Raw genomic sequence first — 21,395 nt, forward strand, 5'->3', positions numbered from 1 at the left:
TAAAACACTCAGATCCAAAGGTAACAGCCCTGATATTATTTGTTGCTTCCTAATTTATATTTATTTTTATACCTTATAATATTTATACTTATATTATTCAAATAACAGTTGATCACCTTTCTATTGTATTCAAATTAGAAAACATAGTCATGTTTATATTTTATTAAATGTTGTACTTGGTTATTTATTAAGTTCTTATCAAAAAAACTTCTTGAATTTTTAAAAATATTTATTTATTTTACTTTAGGTGCATACTATATTTGGCATTTCTCCCCATGTTATCACTCTCCACCCTCCTCTCCTTCCCCACCCCGCGATGTCTCTCCCTACCCCACCCAACTGCCCGCAGTGTGTGATGCTCCTCTCCCTAAGTCCACGTGTTCTCATTGTTCAACACCCACCTATGAGTGAGAACATATAGTGTTTGGCTTTCTGTTCTTGTGTCAGTTCACTGAAAATGAAGGTTTTCAGATTCATCCAAGTCCCTATAAAGGACACAAACTCATCGTTTTTTATGGCTGTGTAGTATCCCATGGTGTATGTGTACCACATTTTCTTTGTCTTGTCTATCATTGATGGGCATTTGGGTTGGTTCCAGGTCTTTGCTGTTGTATACAGGACTACAATGAACATAAATGTGCATGTGTCTTTATAGTAGAATGATTTGATATGAGAACCAGAAAAGCTTACACAAAACAATACTTGGTTTACACCATTTTCCTTGAAAAGTGGTTATTGTTATGGGGGGCCCTATGATATGACAGTTGCTACATACAGCTTCTTTAAAAAAAGTGACTGTCTAATTTGCTGCTGTGGAAAGGCAATGATAGAAAAAAAATCTTCCTCAGCTAACTCCTACCTAGGGTGCTCACTTTTCTCCAGATTTCATAGGAAATATAAGGTCAGTAGCCTTAAAAAGCTATGTCTTCATCTCTTAAAAACCTACCAAGACTATCAAGGAGTATGGCTTACCACATGTAGTCACAAGACCAGCAGCATCAGTATCAAGTGGGAATTGTTAGAAATGGAATTACTCAGGCCAGACCATAGATCTATTGAATCAGAAACGGTGGGATGAAACCATGTAATCAGGGTTTTAACAACTCCTCCAGGTGATTCTGATGCTTGTTAGAGGTGAGACAACTTACAGCAGGCGATGAGCTTCCTAAGACAAATCTCTACCTAGGGCCCTTTACAAGGATTCTTTTATTTTTTAAAATAGAGATGGCATCTCACCATGTTGCCTAGGCTGGTCTCACACTCCTAGGGTCAAGCAATCTGCCTTCCATGGCCTCCCAAAGTGCTGGGATTACAGGCATGAGCCACTGCACCCAGTCTGTTCTTTTTAATTTCAAAAATAAAATATTTTTTTTCTGGTTCTAAAAATAATCCTTATTCATGGAAGAAATATTTAATCCAAAAAGTGTAAGGGCATGTAAATTCTATCCCAAAGATAGTACTACTATGAACATTTTCATGCGTTTCTTTTCAGATAATTTTTGTGAATATTTTATTTGTAGAAAATATGATGATGCTATTATTATTATTCTGTAACCTGCTTTTTGACTTAATGATTTGTTTAGCTCAATACATACAGAGGTAACAAAAATGTAACTCAGCCTGCAAGTACAAATGAACTTACCCATACTCCAAGCCCTTCCATGTTCTACTAAGCCAGGAGAACAATTTTTAAAATGTATTTCCCCTTCTCAGTATCTCCAAGTTTAGAATTCTGGTTTTGGAGTTTTAAAGGGCACACATATTTAAAAGTAACAATTTTTTATCTTGTGCTAGGCATTGAGGTGGTTATACAAACAGGATATCAGCTTAATAAAGCTAAATGTTTGGGAAACCATTAGTGTATGAAGTATTCGTTTAAGCTTCTAAATATGAGTATTATCTGCTAAAAGTTTCCACTCGACAGTTCTCAGTTCTTAAGAAAGCAATGCCAAGAGAAAGGGAAATATATTTTCAAGATTGCAGAGACCATTGTGAACTTGAGTAAAGAAAGGTAGGAGAAAATTATTGTTATTATTGTTATCGTTATTATTTTGCAGTGATGTTGCATAAAGTTATTCAGGTTTGAGTTGTCAACACAGTGCAGGCTTTTGAGTCAGGCCACTTTGGGATAAGATCTTTGCTCTGGCATCTGCAAGCTCTGTGGCTTGCTACATTACTTTGAGCATATTACTTCACCTTTACAGTCTTGATCTCATTTGAGAAAAAAAATAACGGAAAGTACTTTGTAAGGTCAATTTGAAAATTGGATGTGTTAAATGAAGGATTTGCTTCTAAAAACTTCCTTGTTTAAAGAACAACAAAAAAATTTCCAGACCCTGAGAAGAAAAGTACTTATATTTGCAGTCCAGTGTGGTATTTCTCCTTCTTCCACTTCATTACCTTTGCGTGAACTTGAAGGTAAACAGATCAACCCAATGTGAAGTCAGCAAAGACTTGCTTCTGATTGCCAGCTTCTACTTCCTGACCCCCTTTCACTATTGCAGGTGACCGTCTCACTTTCAGGATCCTATTCTGTTCCTACTGTTTCCTTTCCAACCAAGTCTAAAGTACCAGCCATTACTCATTTGCAATAATTAAACTGAAGTATGCTTTGTTCTTCACTATGCTTTTACATTTACTACTGACTTTTACCTCCAATTACACAATGTATCTGAAGTAGAACATGACGCATGGTAGTAGAACCAGCATCAGAGTTTTGGGCCATGGCTCTGCTTCTTCTTACAGTGGATCAAAGTCGGGTAGTTACCAAGCCTCAATGAACTTTAGTTTCTCTGGCCCCACATTGTTTAATGGTGACTTCTGGGAGTCCCTGGCTAGAAGAGCTGGAATCCCTTCATTACTGACATCTTCCGGGAGCAGGAATCCTCTCCCTTGGCACAAGTGTGCTTCTCTCCAGCCCTCCTCCAGGGAGACATGCCAACCAGGGGTAGGCTAGCTCAGTGCTGTTCTTTTGACCTTCACTAGCAAGACTCCCTCATGCATATTTCTGATAACTGTGACTTGTTAGATACATTTTAAATTATCTTAATTTGTAATGCCACACAATTTAATATTAACATTTTAAAGGAGATGTAAAATGTCTCCCACCCTAATCTCCTTCTTCAGTCTTCCCTCTTCCCCTAAATACAGGTAATGAATGAATACAGGTAATCATTGTAATTTGTATCTTATTGTTTATTTATATCCAGTAAGGACAAATTTTATTTAACATTTTCACCCCAAATGTAGCATTTTATATACACTGCTTGGTATCTCGCCTATTTTCAACTTTTTAAAAAGAAACATCCTCTCCTGTGTTTCTCCAGCTGAATAGTGTTCCTTTATATGAATATGCCTCAACTGTCTCTAATTATGAAAATCAAGATGGTTTCTTGTCTTTTGGTATTACTAACAGTGCTGCAGTGAATGATATATTGTTTGTATGTTATTTCATACGTGAGCAAGTATTTTTGTAGGACACATTTCCAGGTCTAGAATTTATAGATCAAACGCTATATGCATCTGCAATTTTGATAGATATCCCCTAATTACCTCCATAGTGATTGTACTATAAATGGCACGTATGCTATTTATTTTGTATTTTTATTATCATGAGTGAGATTGAACCTCTTTTAATGTAGTTTTTTTCTCTGCAAACTCTTCATGTCTTTCACTATATTTCTATTGTCTGTGTATTCACTGTGTAATAATATTTTTAAAATCTTACAATGCAAATTATTGTATTTCTCATTGTCTCTAGCAATTTCTGGAAAATAAGCAAATCATTGAAATGGAGTTTTATGCTAAGGAAAGTATTTTTACATTAGTGACATATTTTATTATATTTACCTAGTCAGCCTTTATGAAAATACACCCATTTGAAGAACCAACCATATTAATGAATTTATTTTGACTTATAAACAATTTAAAATGGATAGAAAATATAAACCCACATTATACAAAATATAAAAACAACTGTGGTCAGTATGCAGAATCTTAAAACACAGATATATAAACATATTCAAATCAAAACAATATGTTGTATTATAAATTGTATTACCACTCTATGACAAACAGAAATAATAATGTCTGGAGAAGTCCTCTAGCCCCTCCACCTACCCTGGGCTTCTAGACTCTGTGGTAAGCTTTTGTTCCATGTCTTTCAAGGGTCTTTTCCTTGATTGCTCAGCTTTCTTGTGAGACTGAACACAAAGAATAGACATCGGTTGATTTCTACTCGGACAATGGCCCAGGCACAGCTGCTGTAGTCCTGGTTTTCCAGGTAATCATGGATTCTTTGGAAGTACATTTTAACTTGTAATCTAAGGTTATCACTACCCAAAGTACCACTTAGCTTCTCTGCTTCCAGTCCCATGAGTGCTTCTAGGTATTCCAGATGTTGATGAAGTTGAATAAGGAATTTCTCCATGTGGTTTTCCTCCCAGCCATCCAGAGAAATATCAGCCCTGAAAATGCTGAAGATTTGCTGAAGCATCTCATGGAGAATGGCCAGAGTATATCCTTTTCAGTGCTGTTGAGAACTCATAGACTTCTGAGGAAGCATAAAGTTTTTCCTGTGTTGTAGACACTGCTGAATTGATGAGGTTTGCAACTTAAAGAGTTTTAAGCTTTCTTGGTTCACTCTTCTTTGCTGTAAAAGAACCAGTTTCAGATCTAGAGAGAAGATAGTGATAGAGGCCAGCAGCACCAACAAAATTTCAAAGAAGTGCTTGATGATCATGGTGAAGGTCAAATATGCTACTTATTTCTGCATAGACTTAGAAAAATTCCAACTCTAGTGTATGTTTGCCTTTCATGCATCTCACTGGAGAGTGTTCTCTTTTGTTGGTTTTGTTTTCTAATGTCGTTCCTCCAAGTTGACATTTTAGATTTTCAGGTTCCCTTTCCATGTTGTTCAGAGTACATTTTCTCCATTTTCCCTATTATGTTGGCTATTTTGAGGAAGTAACTAAAATAACTTTTTCATTGTATGCATTCCTTGAGGAAACTACAGACTAGTCATCCAATACAATCTTTTATTATTCTATTTATTATATACAAAGTTTCTCTGAACACAATGTGCTTTCTAAATGTTTAGTCAAGCTTATTAAAGTTCTTTCACTAAGACTAAGTTTTGTTCAGTACAAGTCTTTCATGGAATAAAACTTATCAAAAGCTTAACAGCACCTATAAAGAGTTTAGGTGAAAAAATTAAAATACCTACACACTACTAAATTTTAAAACCCCAACTAGATCTGTAAATTTTCACAAATACTTGAGGAAATTAATTTAAAAACATGTATCAGTAATCTTAAATTATTTTATCTATCAGTTTAAACTCTAAGATTCTAGGCTATAGAAACAACGTGAAAAAAAGTAGCAAAAGAAGGTTCCTATAATATTATTGCAATGGCAGAATATTAGAAACAACCCATAGCTTCAACAACAGGTGAATGATTACATATATGTTGTTACATCCATATATTAAATGATATATGGATTAAGGTTTTTCCTGTGTTGTAAACCCTGTTGAATTGACAAGGTTTGCAACTTAAAGAGTTTTACGTTTTCTTGGTTCACTCTTCTTTGCTATTATAAGTGATAAATTATATGTGAAGAGAGATTGGGGCATTTGGTTAGTGTATATTCCCTAGAATAGCGATAACTCTGGTGAACTAATGTGAACATCTCTACATTAACAATTCCTCTTAAATTACAAATACCCAGTTCCATATTCTAAGTTTCTCTTAAACAAGCCCTCAATCTACCTTTCCAGTCTTATCCCACTGTTGCTCTAAATATAGCATGAAGGAATCTGAACTCTAGATAAAGTAAGAGATTTAGTATTCCCTTAATACAGCTAGCACTTTGTGTGTGTGTGTGTGTGTGTTTTTATTTTTAGTATTATTTTAATGAATGTATTTTAAAATTGCATTTATTCCAACATAAACTACTTAAGCTACAAATAAAATGTACAGTAGTAGTGCATCCCTCAGGCAACTTTTCCTTTGTATTGGTTTAAAACAATAAAGGCTGTATTTGTAGAGTCTCAGTAAAGCATGTGATCCATCTCTCCACAAGTGATTCCTTGCTTTTCATCAGTATCTTAGGCCTTTAGTAATGGATATCTGTAGTTCCAGCTACTCGGGGGGCTGTGTGTGTCTGTGTGTGTGTGTGTTTATCAATGTTGCTTTCTCTGAAACATCACCTATTGCCTCCTTTACCTCAAGAACCTATCTGTGCAAGGACTAAAGACTACTTGCCCTTTAAGGCCCAGATCTCCCCCAAGGAGCTATAATCTTCTGGATCCCTGCCACTTTTACCTACATTATTTAAGACACATTTCCTGTTCTGTCTTATATTTGACAATGTATTTACCTGTCTTACAAGCTCCCGTGATTAAAAGTCTCTTAAGAGCATGAAATATGTCTGGTAGAATTCAGCTGTGAACCCAACTGGACCTGGGCTTTTTTTTGGTTGGTAGGCTATTAATTTCTGCTTCAAGTTCAGCCTTTGTTATTGGTCTATTCATGGGTTTGACATCTTTCTGGTTTAGGCTTGGGAGGATGCAAGCGTCCAGGAATTTATTTGTTTCTTCCAGGTTTACTGGTTTATGTGCATAGAGTTGTTTTTAGTAATCTCTGATGGTGGTTTGTATTTCTGTGGAATCAGTGGTGATATCCCCTTTATTGTTTTTCATTGCATCTATTTGATTATTCCATCTTTCCTTTTTTAACTGGCTAGTGGTCTATTTTGTTGATATTTTCAAAAAACCAACTCCTGGATTTATTGAATTTTTTGAAGAATTTTTGTGTCTCTACATCCTTCAGTTCTACTCTGATCTTAGTTATTTCAAGTCTTCTGCTAGCTTTCGAGTTTTTTTGATCTTGCTCCTCTAGCTCTTTCCATTTTGATGACAGGGTGTTGATTTTAGATCTTTCCTTGCTTCTCATGTGGGCATTTATTGCTATATATTTTCCTTTAGATGCTGCTTTAAATGTGTCCCTGAGATTCTGGTATGTTGCATCTTTGTTCTCATTGGTTTTGAAGAACATCGTTATTTCTGCCTTCATTTCATTGTTTATCCAGTCAACATTCAAGAGCCAGTTGTTCAGTTTCCATGAAGTTGTGTGGTTCTGAGTTAGATTCTGAATTCTGAGTTCTAACTTGATTGTACAGTGATCTGAGAGACTGTTATGATTTCTGTTCTTTGCATTTGCTGAGGAGTGATTTACTTCCAATTTAGTGGTCAATTTTAGAGTAGGTGTGATGTGGTGCTGACATACTAAGAAGAGCTGGTACCACTCCTTCTGAAACGATTCCAAACAATACAAAAAGAGGGAATCCTTCCCAAATCATTTTATGAGACCAACATCATCCTGATACCAAACTCAGCAGAGACTCAACAAGAAACTAAAACTTTAGGCCAATATCCATGATGAACATAGATGTAAAATCTATCTAGTGCCATATTTCAAAGGGAATGCTTCCAGCTTTTGCCCATTTAGTATATCTGGCACTTGACAAGGATGCCCTCTTTCACCACTCCTATTCAATATAGTACTGAAAGTTCTAGCCAGAGCAATCAGGCAAGAAAAAGAAATAAAGGGTATTCAATTAGGAAAAGAGGAAGTCAAAGTGTCTCTATTTACAGATGACATAATTGTATATTTAGAAGACCACATCATCTCAGCCCCAAATCTCCTGAAACTGATAAGCAACTTCAATAAAGTCTCCGGATACAAAAATCAATGGGCAGAAATCACAAGCATTCCTATACACCAGTAGCAGACTTAAAGAGAGCCAAATCAAGAACGAACTGCCATTCACAATTGCTATAAAGAGAATAAAATACCTAGGAATACAACCAACAAAGAATGTAAAGGACCTCTTCAAGGAGAACTACAAACAATGCTCAACAAAATAAAGGTCACAAATAAATGGAGAAACATTCCATGCTCATGGTTAGGAAGAGTCAATATTGTGAAAATGGCCATACTGCCCAAAGTAATTTATAGATTCAATGCTATCCCCATCAAGCTACGAATGACCTTCTTCACAGAACTGAAAAAAACCACCTTAAACTTCATATGGAACCAAAAAAGAGCCCACATAGCCAAGGCAATTCTAAGCAAAAAGAACAAAGCTGGAGGCATCACACTACCTGACTCCAAACTATACTACAAGGCTATAGTAATCAAAACAGTACTGTTTGGTACTGGTACCAAAACAGAGATATAGACCAATGGAATAGAACAGAGGCCTCAGAGGCAATGCCACACATCTACAACAATCTGATCTTTGACAAACCTGACAAAAACAAGCAATGGGGAAACGATTCCCTGTTTAATAAATGGTGTTGAGAAAACTGGCTAGCCATGTGCAGAAAGCAGAAATTGGACCCCTTCCTGACACCTTACACTGAAATTAATTCCAGATCAATTGAAGACATAAACATAAGACCTAACACCATAAAAACTCTAGAAGAAAATCTAGGCACAACCATTCAGGACATAGGTGTAGGCAAGGACTTCATGACTAAAACACCAAAAACACTGGCAACAAAAGCCAAAACAGACAAATGTGACCTAATTAAACTCCAGAGCTTCTGTACAGCAAAAGAAACAATCATAAGAGTGAAATGGCAACCAACAGAATGGGAAAAAAATTTTGCAATCTACTCATCTGACAAAGGGCTAATATCCAGAATCTACAAAGAACTAAAACAGATTTACAAGAAAAAACCAAACATACCCATTCAAATTGGGTGAAGGATATGAACAGACACTTTACAAAAGAAGACATATATGAGGCCAACAAACATGAAAAAATGCTCATCATCACTGGTCATTAGAGAAATGCAAAGCAAAACCACATTGAGATACCATCTCACGCCAGTTAGAATGGCAATCATTAAAAAATCTGGAGACAACAGATGCTGGAGAGGATGTGGAGAAATAGGAACACTTTTACACTGTTGGTGGGAGTGTAAATTAGTTCAACCATTGTGGAAGACAGTGTGGCGATTCCTTACAGACCTAGAAATAGAAATTCCTTTTGAACCAGCAATCCCATTACTGGGTATATATCCAAAGGATTATAAATCATTCTATTATAAGGACACATGCACATGAATGTTCATTGCAGCACTGTTTACAATAGCAAAGACTTGGAACCAACCCAAATGCCCATCTATGATAGACTCTACAGGGAAAATGTGGCACACATACACCATACAGTACTATGCAGCCATTAAACACGATGAGTTCCTGTCCTTTGTAGGTACATGGATGAACCTGGAAACCATCATTCTCAGCAAACTGATATAAGAACAGAAAATCAAACACCACATGTTCTCACTCATAGGTGGGTGTCGAACAATGAGAACACATGGACACTGGGAGGGAAATAACACACACTGAGGTCTGTTGGGGGGAACTAGGGGAGGGACAGTGGGGGGTGGGGAGTTGGGGAGGGATAACATGGGGAGAAATGCCAGATATGGTGATGGGGTGGAAGGCAGCAAACCACATTGCCATGTATGTACCTATGCAACAATCCTGCATGTTCTTCACATGTACCCCAAAACCTAAAAAGCAATTTTTTAAAAAGTGTGAAATAAACACTGATTACTGTTTTCTTTACTGTCCATACAACTACAGTAGTTGCTTAATAAATGTGTTGACTTGGAACAAATTAATATGTCTGACACAAAGTAATACAAGATGTTGAATATTATCTTTGATCATTTCTCTGTAGGCAGGTGGGTGAAACCCCAAATGTCAAAAATAGACACTTTGTAAACACGTATGGTCTCATTATATGCCAGCTCATCTGCCTGTTTCGTCACTTAGTCTAGTATTAATAAGTTGAAATAAACTGGGTCAGCATCTCCACAGAGGGGTCTTTTCCCTCTCTGAGAGTGAGAAAACTGAGAGAGAGAGAGAGAGAGAGAGAGAGAGAGAGAGAGAGAGAGAGAGAGAGAGAGAGAGAGAGAGAGGAGAGAGAGAGAAAGAGAGAAAAGACCTATAATAATATATTATACAAAAGGAATAACACTTCTTTTCATAACATTATGCTTAATCTGTTTGGACAATAGAATTTTGACTAGTCTGAAAAAAACTTTATTTAATGCTGAGCTTGAGGAAAACTATGAAAATAAATTAAGAATATCAGAAGGGACTCTAATGACGATGAGCTTTGGTCTATAATTCTTTCTCATCATTTTCATTGAATTGACAAAAATGATCTAAATGTTGTTTAACTTCCAAATGATCGGGCATATTCCAGATACCTTTCTGTTACTGATTTCTTATTTGAATATGTTGTGGTTAAAGCATGTAGTTTAAATTTATTGAGACTTATTTTGTGGCTCAGCATATGGTTTATCTTGGTGACAGTTCCTTGCGAACTTGAAATAATAATGTTCTATTTTTGTTGGTTGGACTGTTTTATAAATGCCAATTAGGTTAAGTTGGTTGAAAGTGTTTGAAATTTTCTCTGTCCTTTCTGATGATCTATTTGTTTTATCAACCATCATGAGAAAGGAGTTGAAATCCCTAATATAATTTTAGATTTGTCTATCTCTCATTTCAGTTCTATCAGTTTTTGTCTTATATATTCTAGAACTTTATTATTAGGTACATCATATTTAGGATTATTATGTCCTCTTGATGAATTGGCTCCTTTATTTTAAAAGTCCTTCGGTACCTTCACATGATTCCTTAGTCCTAAATCAACTTTCTCTGATAACCACTTATACCTTTTTTCAATTAGTGTTTGTATGGTATGTCTTCTTTTTGCAACTCTTAATTTTTTAGCTTATTCATATTTTTATATTTAAAGTGGGTTTCTTGTATATAGCATACAGTTGGACATTGTATTTTATTCGGTCTGACAATCTTTGCTTTGCTAGCGTGTTTAGGCCATTATATTTAATGTAATAGTCAGTAGGGCTCAGTTTATAGCTGCCACTTTATTATTTGTTTTCTAACTGCCTATATGTTTTTCTTTCCTTATTTTGGATTGAATGTTTTGTTGTTGTTTATTTATTGTCCTTTTTAATCTCCATTATTGGCTTGTTAGCTATACCACTTTATTTTTTTTGTTTTCACATTAGTTTCTCTAAAATTAAAAATGTACATCTTTATTTAACATATTACAGTTTACCTGCAAATAATATTATAATCCACTTAAAGTACAGTATAAGGATAACAGTATACTTCTATTTCCTCTCTCATTCCTTACATTATGGCTTTCATATATTTTTATTTTAAACCCATGTACATTTTTATTATATTTATCTTAAATAGCCAATTATATTTTACATATTTTTAAATGAGAAAACCATTAGTTTATATTTATTCACAGATTTATAATTTTACCATACTTATCATTATCAGATATTTACTCATACTGTTACCATTTCTGGTGCTCTTAATTTTTGTAGGTCTAAATTTGTATCTGGTATCATTTTTCTTCTACTTGATAAACTTTAATATTTCTTATATCACACATCTGGGATGAACTCTCTTGGTTTTTGCCTGTGTGAAAAAGTATTGTGTCTTCTTTTGAAATACATTTTTGCTGGGTATAGGATCCTAAGTTGATAATTTTTCTTTCATCTTTTTAAAGATGTTTCTCTACTCTTTTGGCTTGCATAATTTCTGAAGAGACTGTGGTCATTCTTAATTTTATTCCTTTATGCATAATGTTTCTTCTTTTTCTCTGGCTACTTTTAAGATTTGCTATCATTATTTTCTAGCAATTTTATTATAATGTGCTTTGATGTGATTTTCTTCTTGTCTCTTTTATAAGGATTATTTTGAGCTTTGTGAATCTGTGATTTTATTATTTCCATCAAATTTGAAAAAGTTTCAGACTTTATTTTTTCTAACATTTTTCTATCTTCATTCCCTCCTTCTGGGACTACATCTCTAGATGTGTTTGACGGTTCAATATTATCATACAGTCCCCTGAAGCTTTGCTCATTTACTTTGCAGTCTTTTTCTCTGTCTTATTTTTAATAATGTCTATTTCTGCCTTCAAGCTCATTGATAATTCCTCTGGTAGTATCTTATCTGTGGTTCATACCATCCAGTATATTTATCACTTCAGATATTATATTTTCATTTGCAGAAGTTGAATGTGTTTCTTTTTCATATCTACATTTCTTTCCTCATCACATTCACCTTTTCCTCTACATTCTTGAGCATATGGGGTACATATATGGGTATTTTACCTCCTTTTCTGATAATTCTGTCATTTGTGTCATTTCTGGGTCTCGTCTTGTCAATTATATTTCTACTCTTCCTATTTTGCTGTATCTTTTGCATGTTTGGTAACTTTTGATTGGATTCCGAGCATTATAAATTTTCCTTTACTGGGAGCTGGATTTGTTAGTTGAATTTTGTTTTAGGATATAGTTGAGTTACTTGGAATTTGGTTCCCCTGATATTTGCTTTGTTAGCATGAGTGAAGCAGACTTTATAATCTAGGGCAATGCCTTGGCAAACCAAGAATATAGTCTTTTGAGGATTCTACTTAATCCTCTCCTTTTTTGTCCTCTGGCTGCTGGAAACATGAAATATTCCCAGCCCTGAGTTAGCACTGGGGACAGCGTGTGCTGCCTGCCTCTTTCTGGGTGTTCTTTTCCTAATCTTGGGTAACTTATTTTACATATATACACAAACTACACATTAGCTAAAGAATCCTAAAGACATTTTTACAGATCTCCGTAGCTCTCATTCATTCCCCGCCAATTTCCCTCTGAGCAGCAATCTCTTCTCCAATATGTTGCTACCTTCCTGTACTCCAAACTATGGCATATCAACTCAGTTAGAACATTGGTCTGTTGGAGTCTCCTCCTCCTTTTGCTGCAGCCTACTAATTTCTACCCAGCATTAAGCTGGAGCAATTGTGGGGCTCACTGTATTTCTTTCCTTTCACTCAAAGATCATTATCATATGCTGCCTGTTATCTGAGGTCTGAAAACTATTTTTCTTATATTTTACTCAGTATTCTAGTTGTTGAAAGTGAGATGATAAATCTAGTTGTCCCTCATGACTAGAAGCGGAGGGTCTCTCATCATAAACAATCTAAAGTACAAGTTGGCAAACTATAGCCTATGGGCTAAATCTGGCTGATCACCTGCTTTTGTAAATAAAGTTTTATTAGAACACAATGATGCTCATTTGTTTATGAAGTGCATATGGCACTTTCATGCTACAATAGCAGAGCTGAATAGTTGTGATAGGAACCATATGGTCTACACAACCTAAAATATTTGCTAACTGGTCCTTTACAGAAAGGTTTGCTGAACCCTGATCTAACAGATTAAAAACAAAATAAAATTGTATTCGAAGTCTAGAAATTTTGAAAATATTTGTATAAAAAAATGTAATCTGGGAGGCTGAGGTGGGTGGATCACCTGAACTCAGGAGTTCAAGACAAGTCTGGCCAACACAGTGAAACCTTGTCTCTATTAAAAATACAAAAATTAGCTGCGCATGGTGGCACACATCTGTAGTACCAGGTACTTGGGAGGCTGAGGCAGGAGAATTACTTGAACCCAGAAGGTGGAGGCTGCAATGAGCCGAGATCACACCACTGCACTCCAGCCTAGAAACAAAGGGAGACTCTGTCTCAAGAAAAAAAAAAAAAAGTAATCTGAAGTAACTGTTAAAAATGTTACATATTTAATATTTTCAAAAAACATGAAATATTTTATACAGTTATCTACCAAAATGAAGACATGTATAGTATAATTAATGAATGTCAAATTTTAATTGACAGTATTTAAAGCATATACTTAACCTTTTTAAAACTTACTATTAAACATTAAAAAGTTTATAAAAGTAAAATTACATGCAATTCTATCTTTCAAGGTTCATATGGATGACAATGTAAAAACATTTTATCACACTTCCAGCATATGTTTAGACCAATATAAATTCAGATTTAAGAGTAAATTGATTAATATTAAGAAATAATTTCCAGCCTTCATGAGTATTCATTGCCAATCCCCATCATAATTTATGAGTCCCTCCTGTTACATAAAGACAAGCAAGAAGATGGACACTTAATACCACTGAGACAAGGTATTCCATTTTGTAAGAATCTATTGCATTTGTGCTGTCCTTGAGGAGGGTTTACTAAGCAATTAATGTGTCTTTTCTCTTTCCTCTGCAGCAAAGTCCCCCACATTCCAAGGCAACATCTCCTTTATAGCATCAGGCATAGTCACTTTTTTGTAGGAGACTGAAAGCAAGAGATGTGGGAAAATGTCTCCCTGGGAACTGAATTGAATTACTAATGAACATGCATATTTAGAGTTATCAGACCATATGTGAGCACTGAGTACCAGATCCTAAGTGATGTGGGTACTAGATTTTTTTTAAAAAGTTGTGTGTGTCTATGTATCTGACAGTGCTCCTTTGTGTGTGCATGCACATGTGTTGTATAAATTGAGTCATGTCTGATATTCAGGGCTCTCAAAAGGGCAAGACCTAGAGTAGAGCAGAGGTCATTCTTGTCCAAATCTAAGGATGGTATTAAACAGATTCACTGCATGCTTATATTACTTAGAGAAAAACAATGGAAAATGTCATAATGATGAAAAAAATGGCTAAGCCTTAAATATCAGTGAGTATGATGAAGTCTTTGAAATAAACAAATGACTCATAGTTTATCTTTAGCTAGAATGGGTTTTTCAATGACTTTTAAATGTACTAAGTGTCAAGTTTTATTTATTCACTTGTTTCCATAAGTTATTTATCATTACCGTCAATCTAAAAAATGTAATACTGTAATTAAAATTGTGATACCTTCTGTGTTTAAAATACATAAAAATAGTTGAAGTTACTAAGGAAGGAATTTTGAATTTAACCAGAAGATGGCAGCATAACATCAATTACTTAGAGGCTGGGATCAACTTCACTTTTGATATTACAAATTAAATCTTACTTAGTGGTCTAAGTAATAATGTATGATCAGCAATACATTACTCAGACCAGGTGAATTGTTCCCATAACACGTTAGATCACTAATCTGTCTAACCCATATTAAGATAATTGCTGGTTAGTATTGTTATATTTCCTTATTTTGCCTTGACTACTCTAATAGAAATGCATTACTTTCTGGCCATCCACTATCTCCTCTTCCTTTCTCGGGGAGCAGCAAACATATTCTGACTTCTCTGTCTACTCTGGGATCTTGTGTTCTAGCCAGACTCCCCAGTGTGCCACATACAGAGTGCCACATCTAGCCTATCTCAAATGCCTCTCTTTGCTCTGGCCTCAGTTATTATTTCAGACAGATATGGCTATTTTTGCCAATGATGTCGACACATCTCTACTCCATTTTCTGAGCATAAACTTTCAAATATTTGACCATATTCATTTATCTATCATAAAATTCCGGAGCTGGAATTGATCTTACATTGGTATCTAATCTCTGCTTCCCTTTCCCTTTTTGAAAAATTCATTCCTAAAGCCAATTGATGGGCAGAACAAGGTAAGCACTGTGCTGGAAAGGGCAGAAAGCCACACTGCTGAAGCTCAGACAGGCGAAGGTGAGTGTTCATGTCGAGAGAGAACCTGGCGTGGTGTTGCACACAGCCTAAGAGTGATTAGAGCATCTGGAGGCGGGCTGCTGTGGGGAGTCATAGCCTGAGAGGAGTGAGGAGAAACATTCTGTAAAACAATTGCCCTGTAATCATTCAAGGTCATGAAAGTCAAGACAGACCCAGCAACTGCTACAGACTAGAGACTAAAGGATATGGCAACTGAAAGCATAGCATGATTCTGTACGGGATCCATTTGCTATTAAGATTATTATTGGGATGAACACACTGGCTTACGCCTGTAATCCCAGTACTTTGGGAGGCTGAGGCAGATGTATCACCTGAGGTCAGGAGTTTGAGACCAGCCTGGCCAACATGGTGAAACCTCATCTCTACTAAAAATATAAAAATTAGCCAGGTGTGATGACAGGCACCCGTAATCCCAGGTACTTGTGAGGCTGAGGCAAAAGAATCCCTTGAACCTGGGAGGTAGAGATTGCAGTCAGCTGGGACTGCATCACTTCACTCCAGGCTGGGCAACAAGGCAAGACTCCATCTCAAAAAAATAAGAATACTATTTGGACAACTGGACAACCAATCTAAATATGAAGACTGAGTATTATATGATGCTAGTGTAACAATGCTAATTTCTGAATTTTGTTGTGGTTATGCAGGGAAAACCTCTTGTCAGTAGGAAACACACATTAAAGTATTCCAGAGTATTGGTGCATCAGGTTGGCAACTTATTTCAAAAACAAAATTCTCTCTCCTATATTTTCAACTTTTGTGATTATTTCAAAGGACAAAAAGTCTGTGCACATTTTTCAATTAAATAATCCACATTTGAGACATGATAACTGAGGCCTAACAGAGCAGAATAGCCTTCTTTTTGTACACTATCATCACCTATACCATTCTCCTTTTCCCTCTTCATAATTTAGGCCAAGAATGGCAAAAGACAGTAGAAAAAAAAAGACAACCACTTCTCATGAAAATTGTATAACATGATACTCAACATATGGGCTTTAATGTGCAACAGAGTAGATTCAAACCCCAACTCTACCACTTGCTTGCTGTGTGGCTTTTGGCAAGCTATTAACTTCTCTGTGTCTCAGTTTCATCAACATAAAGACAAGGATAATAATGGTGTCTCATGGAGTTGTTGTGAAATCTAATTGAAACAATTGACCTAATAAGTTTTGTATAGTGCATGGCATATGATCCATGCACAATAAATGTTATTGTTATTTATGTTAGAAATAATACTATTAATAAACAATGGCACTCTTTTCCACCAAGCGCCGTGTAAGTACTTTCCAAACGTTCTGAGGGCAGCCCCTATTAATCAGTCACAGCTGGAAATAAGATGAAGCCCATTTTCTATTAAGTGCTTTTTCAGCAAATGTCAATTAATCAAAGAAAGAAGAACCAAGTGTGGCCATACTCTAGAAGCACTTACATGAAATTTATTGATCCTCATGTTACTAATTCATTCAAAAAATGTTTATTGATTGCTTATCACGGTCCTAGCATTTCTTCAGGCCCTGTTCAGTTAAAGAGAGAGAAAGATCCCTGGAATGGAGTTTAATTGGATTAGGTAGGGTAAAGGGGGAGAAATAGTAAAGTATAAGCAAATAATATAGCACAGCAGTCCCCGACCTGTTTGGCACCAGGAACCTGTTTTGTGAAAGGTAATTTTTCCATGGACCAGGGTAGGGGAATGGTTTCGGGATGATTCAGGCACATTGTATTTATTGTGTACTTATTTCTATTACTAATATATTGTAATGTATACTAACAATAATTATACAACTCACCATAATGTAGAACCAGTGGGGGTCCTGACTTTTTTTCCTGTAACTATCTCTCCCATCTCGAGTGAAACTATATTTCCCATCTGGAGGTGATGGGAGACAGTGACAGATCATCAGGCATTAGATTCTCACAAGGAGCATGCAACCTAGATCCCTCCGATGCATAGTTCACAATAGGGTTCACACTACTATGAGAATCTAATGCTGCCACTGATCTGACAGGAGGCAGAGCTCAAGAGATAATGTGAGCAATGGGGAGTTGCTATAAATACAGATGAAGCTTTCCTCACTCACCCACAGCTCACCTATTGCTGTGCAGCCCTGGTTCCTAACAGGCTGTGGAGCAGTACTGGTCTGTGACCTGGGGTTTGGGGACCCCTGTTATAGCATACCATATTATATTATAATACCAGGGTAAAATCAATAAGGAGCATCTCTTTTTTTCTAAAGTTATTGACCTTCTGTGTACAGAATGAGACAAATAAATAGCTCAAGATCAATCCTTGAGAAACACCAATATTTAAGGAATGAGTAGAAGAGGAGACCAAAAAGTAAAATAAAAAGTGTCTATACAATCTTTGATAAACCTGACAAAAACAAGCAATGGGGCAAGGATTCCATGTTTAACAAATGGTGTTGGGAAAACTGGCTAGCCATGTGCAGAAAGCAGAAACTGGACCCCTTCCTGACACCTTACACTAAAATTAACTCCAGATGGATTAAAGACTTAAACATAAGACCTGGCACCATAAAAACCCTAGAAGGAAATCTAGGCAAAACTATCCAGGACATAGGAGTCGGCAAGGACTTCATGAACAAAACACCAAGAGCATTGGCAACAAAAGCCAAAATAGACAAATGGGACCTAATGAAACTCCACAGCTTCTGCACGGCAAAAGAAACAGTCACTAGAGTGGATCGGCAACCAACAGAATGGGAAAAAATTTTCGCAGTCTACCCATCTGACAAAGGGCTGATATCCAGAATTTACAAACAACTCAAGCAGATTTACAGGAAAAAAACAAACAAGCCCATTCAAAAGTGGGCAAAGGATATGAACAGATACTTTACGAAAGAAGACATATATGAGGCCAACAATCATATGAAAAAATGCTCATCGTCACTGGTCATCAGAGAGATGCAAATCAAAACCACATTGAGATACCATCTCACGCCAGTTAGAATGGCGATCATTAAAAAATCTGGAGACAACAGATGCTGGAGAGGATGTGGAGAAAAAGGAACACTTTTACACTGTTGGTGGGAGTGTAAATTAGTTCAACCATTGTGGAAGACAGTGTGGCGATTCCTCAAGGCCTTAGAAATAGAAATTCCATTTGACCCAGCAATCCCATTACTGGGTATATATCCAAAAGACTATAAATCGTTCTACTATAAGGACACATGTACACGAATGTTCATTGCAGCACTGTTTACAATCGCAAAGACCTGGAATCAACCAAAATGCCCATTGATAATAGACTGGATTGGAAAAATGTGGCACATATACACCATGGAATATTATGCAGCAATCAGAAATGATGAGTTCGTGTCGTTTGTAGGGACATGGATGAATCTGGAAAACATCATCCTCAGCAAACTGACACAAGAACAGAAAATGAAACACCGCATATTCTCACTCATAGGTGGGTGATGAAAAATGAGAACACATGGACACAGAAAGGGGAGTACTAAACACTGGGGTCTATTGGGGGGAAAAGGGGAGGGCCAGTGGGAGGGGGAGGTGGGGAGGGATAGCCTGGGGAGAAATGCCAAATGTGGGTGAAGGGGAGAAGAAAAGCAAAGCACACTGCCATGTGTGTACCTACGCAACTGTCTTGCATGCTCTGCTCATGTACCCCAAAACCTATAATCCAATAAAAAATTAAAAAAAAAAAAGTGTCTAGATCAGTAAAAGGAAAACCAGTTTTCAAGAACAAAGGATAGTCTAACAGTGTCACACACTGCTAAGTGGGCAAGAAAAGTAAGTACTTGAAACATATGTTGAAGTTAATAACATGGACATTATCAATGACTTTGACAAACAGTTTTCAATAGAGTATTAATGGTGGAAGCCAGATTTCAATGCTTATAACGGGAAATGGAAATAAACAACACAACAATATAGGCTATGCCAACAAAAATGTGATCACTACATGGAAGAGAAAAATTAAGCGAAAATTGGAGTGCGAGGTTCAGTCTTGAAAAGATTTTTTATTTTGTTTTTAAAAATGAGAAATACTCTCTGTTGGTTAAAAGAAACCAGTAGAGAGGGGAATAAATGGAACCAGAGCCTCATGTGGAGCTTGGTCTGTAACAGGAAGGAGGAAAGAATAGGATCAACTCAGGTTCACGTGCAGGTTTAGAAGAGGAAGCTGAGCATTTCATTCTAATGGTTTCTATTTATTTTCTTGGGTAAGTGGAAGGCTGGAGCATGTGAGGGCCATCTACAAGATTAACATGTACCCTGGCACACGCTATTTTCTTTGCTTTGAAACCTGTCTTGTCTTCCAATTCAACTTGTCTTCACCCAGCTGACATGCTCTTACACAGTGTACTTATAGCTCCATTCATAGCTATCATTATAGTCTATAAGATTTGTGACCATTTGATTAATTTTTCTTTCTCCCTTTCCATACAGATGAAGGAAAGCTTCATCTGTATTTACAGCAACTCTCCATTGCTCACATTATCTCTTGAGCTCTGCCTCCTGTCAGATCAGTGGCAGCATTAGATTCTCATAGTAGTGTGAACCCTATTGCGAACTATGCATTGGAGGGATCTAGGTTGCATGCTCCTTGTGAGAAAGGAGCCCTATCTGTTTCTGTATTTTGCTTGCAGTGCAACCTCATAGTATAGCACACTACATACCTAGCCCAAAACACTGTAAGCACCCAATAAATATTTAATAAGTATTGAATGAATACATGAACTTACTCAATAGAGGAGAAAGAGGTATTCTAAGCTTGAAGGGAGAGGGCAAAATTCAGGGTTGTGATAGCAAGAATGTGAGGGACAGCTGGCAAAGATGGGAGAGCTGGCAAAGCTAGGAGAGCAATACTGAGTATCTGCTTAGACTGATGAACCTAAATTGATAGTGGCACCAATTTGCCTTGATTTAAAAAAGCATAGAATGTCCACAGCCCATCCAAGGTTGGGACTTTGGCAGGTGAGAGTCAACTGAATGACAATGAAATAAGGGATTCTAGGGTACTGGTAAGAGAGCTGTAGAAATATTAGACCCCAAAATCTACAACATGTAAGTTTGAATTATACATAGTTGATCAAATTCAGGTGCAATGTAGTCCTCCCCAAACTCTCTGCTCATGTTTAAGTCTTAATATTAGTCTTTAGTTTTAACACTTAACACACAATGTAATATTTAATGCACAAGTGATACTCTTAGATGTACAGCATCATCTACTTAATAAGAATATATTATGTATAAGATACTTCTTGAAGAGCTTTATGTATTTGGTCTCCATCATCTAATTCTTTTCTTTCCCTCTTCTCAGCAGGATTCTCTGGTAAAATATAGTAAAGCAACAGAGACTCTGTTAGCATAAAAACACATCAAAGTTACAAGAAGTGGCCTAGATCTCAAGAGATAATTTTATCCTATAGATGATCCATTGAGACAAAAATTTAAAACCTAAGCTTCTTAAAGATAAATGTTAAAAGGTATACAAACTCTCTAAAAAAATGTAGGCAAGTATGATCATCACAATCCTGAGAATATTTCCTCATGTGGCCAAGAGTGAACCAAATACACAAGCAGGAAAGGGAGGAGAGGTTAAGACAAAGGGAGAATGAAGGGGAGGAGATGAGAGATATGGAACCCTGGACAACAATTTCAGATAGATCTCTGTGGACTGAAAAGCATCTCGTTAAGAGAACTTTAGAGCCACTTTGCATATTCTCTAACTCTAGGTGTGTTCACTGTTGATTAACCATGAGATGGTTTGATTTCTGGGACTAGACAACAAACCCTTGGCTGTCCAAAATTATTTAATTGACAC

The 21,395-nt window shown here is 36.4% G+C and overlaps 1 protein-coding gene across 1 annotated transcript; it reads right to left on the bottom strand.

The window, feature by feature from the left end:
• Positions 1 to 1,539: 1,539 nt before the first annotated feature.
• On the bottom strand, positions 1,540 to 18,486 carry IFNE (interferon epsilon). The gene is given in 2 exon segments (XM_054256721.2): positions 1,540 to 4,172; positions 4,175 to 18,486. Coding segments are annotated over 2 exon segments (624 nt in total). The 5' UTR covers positions 4,742 to 18,486; the 3' UTR covers positions 1,540 to 4,115.
• Between the last annotated feature and the right edge of the window lie 2,909 nt (positions 18,487 to 21,395).

Source organism: Callithrix jacchus, chromosome 1 (genome assembly GCF_049354715.1).
Source record: "Callithrix jacchus isolate 240 chromosome 1, calJac240_pri, whole genome shotgun sequence".
In the NCBI taxonomy this organism is placed as follows: Eukaryota; Metazoa; Chordata; class Mammalia; order Primates; family Cebidae; genus Callithrix; species Callithrix jacchus.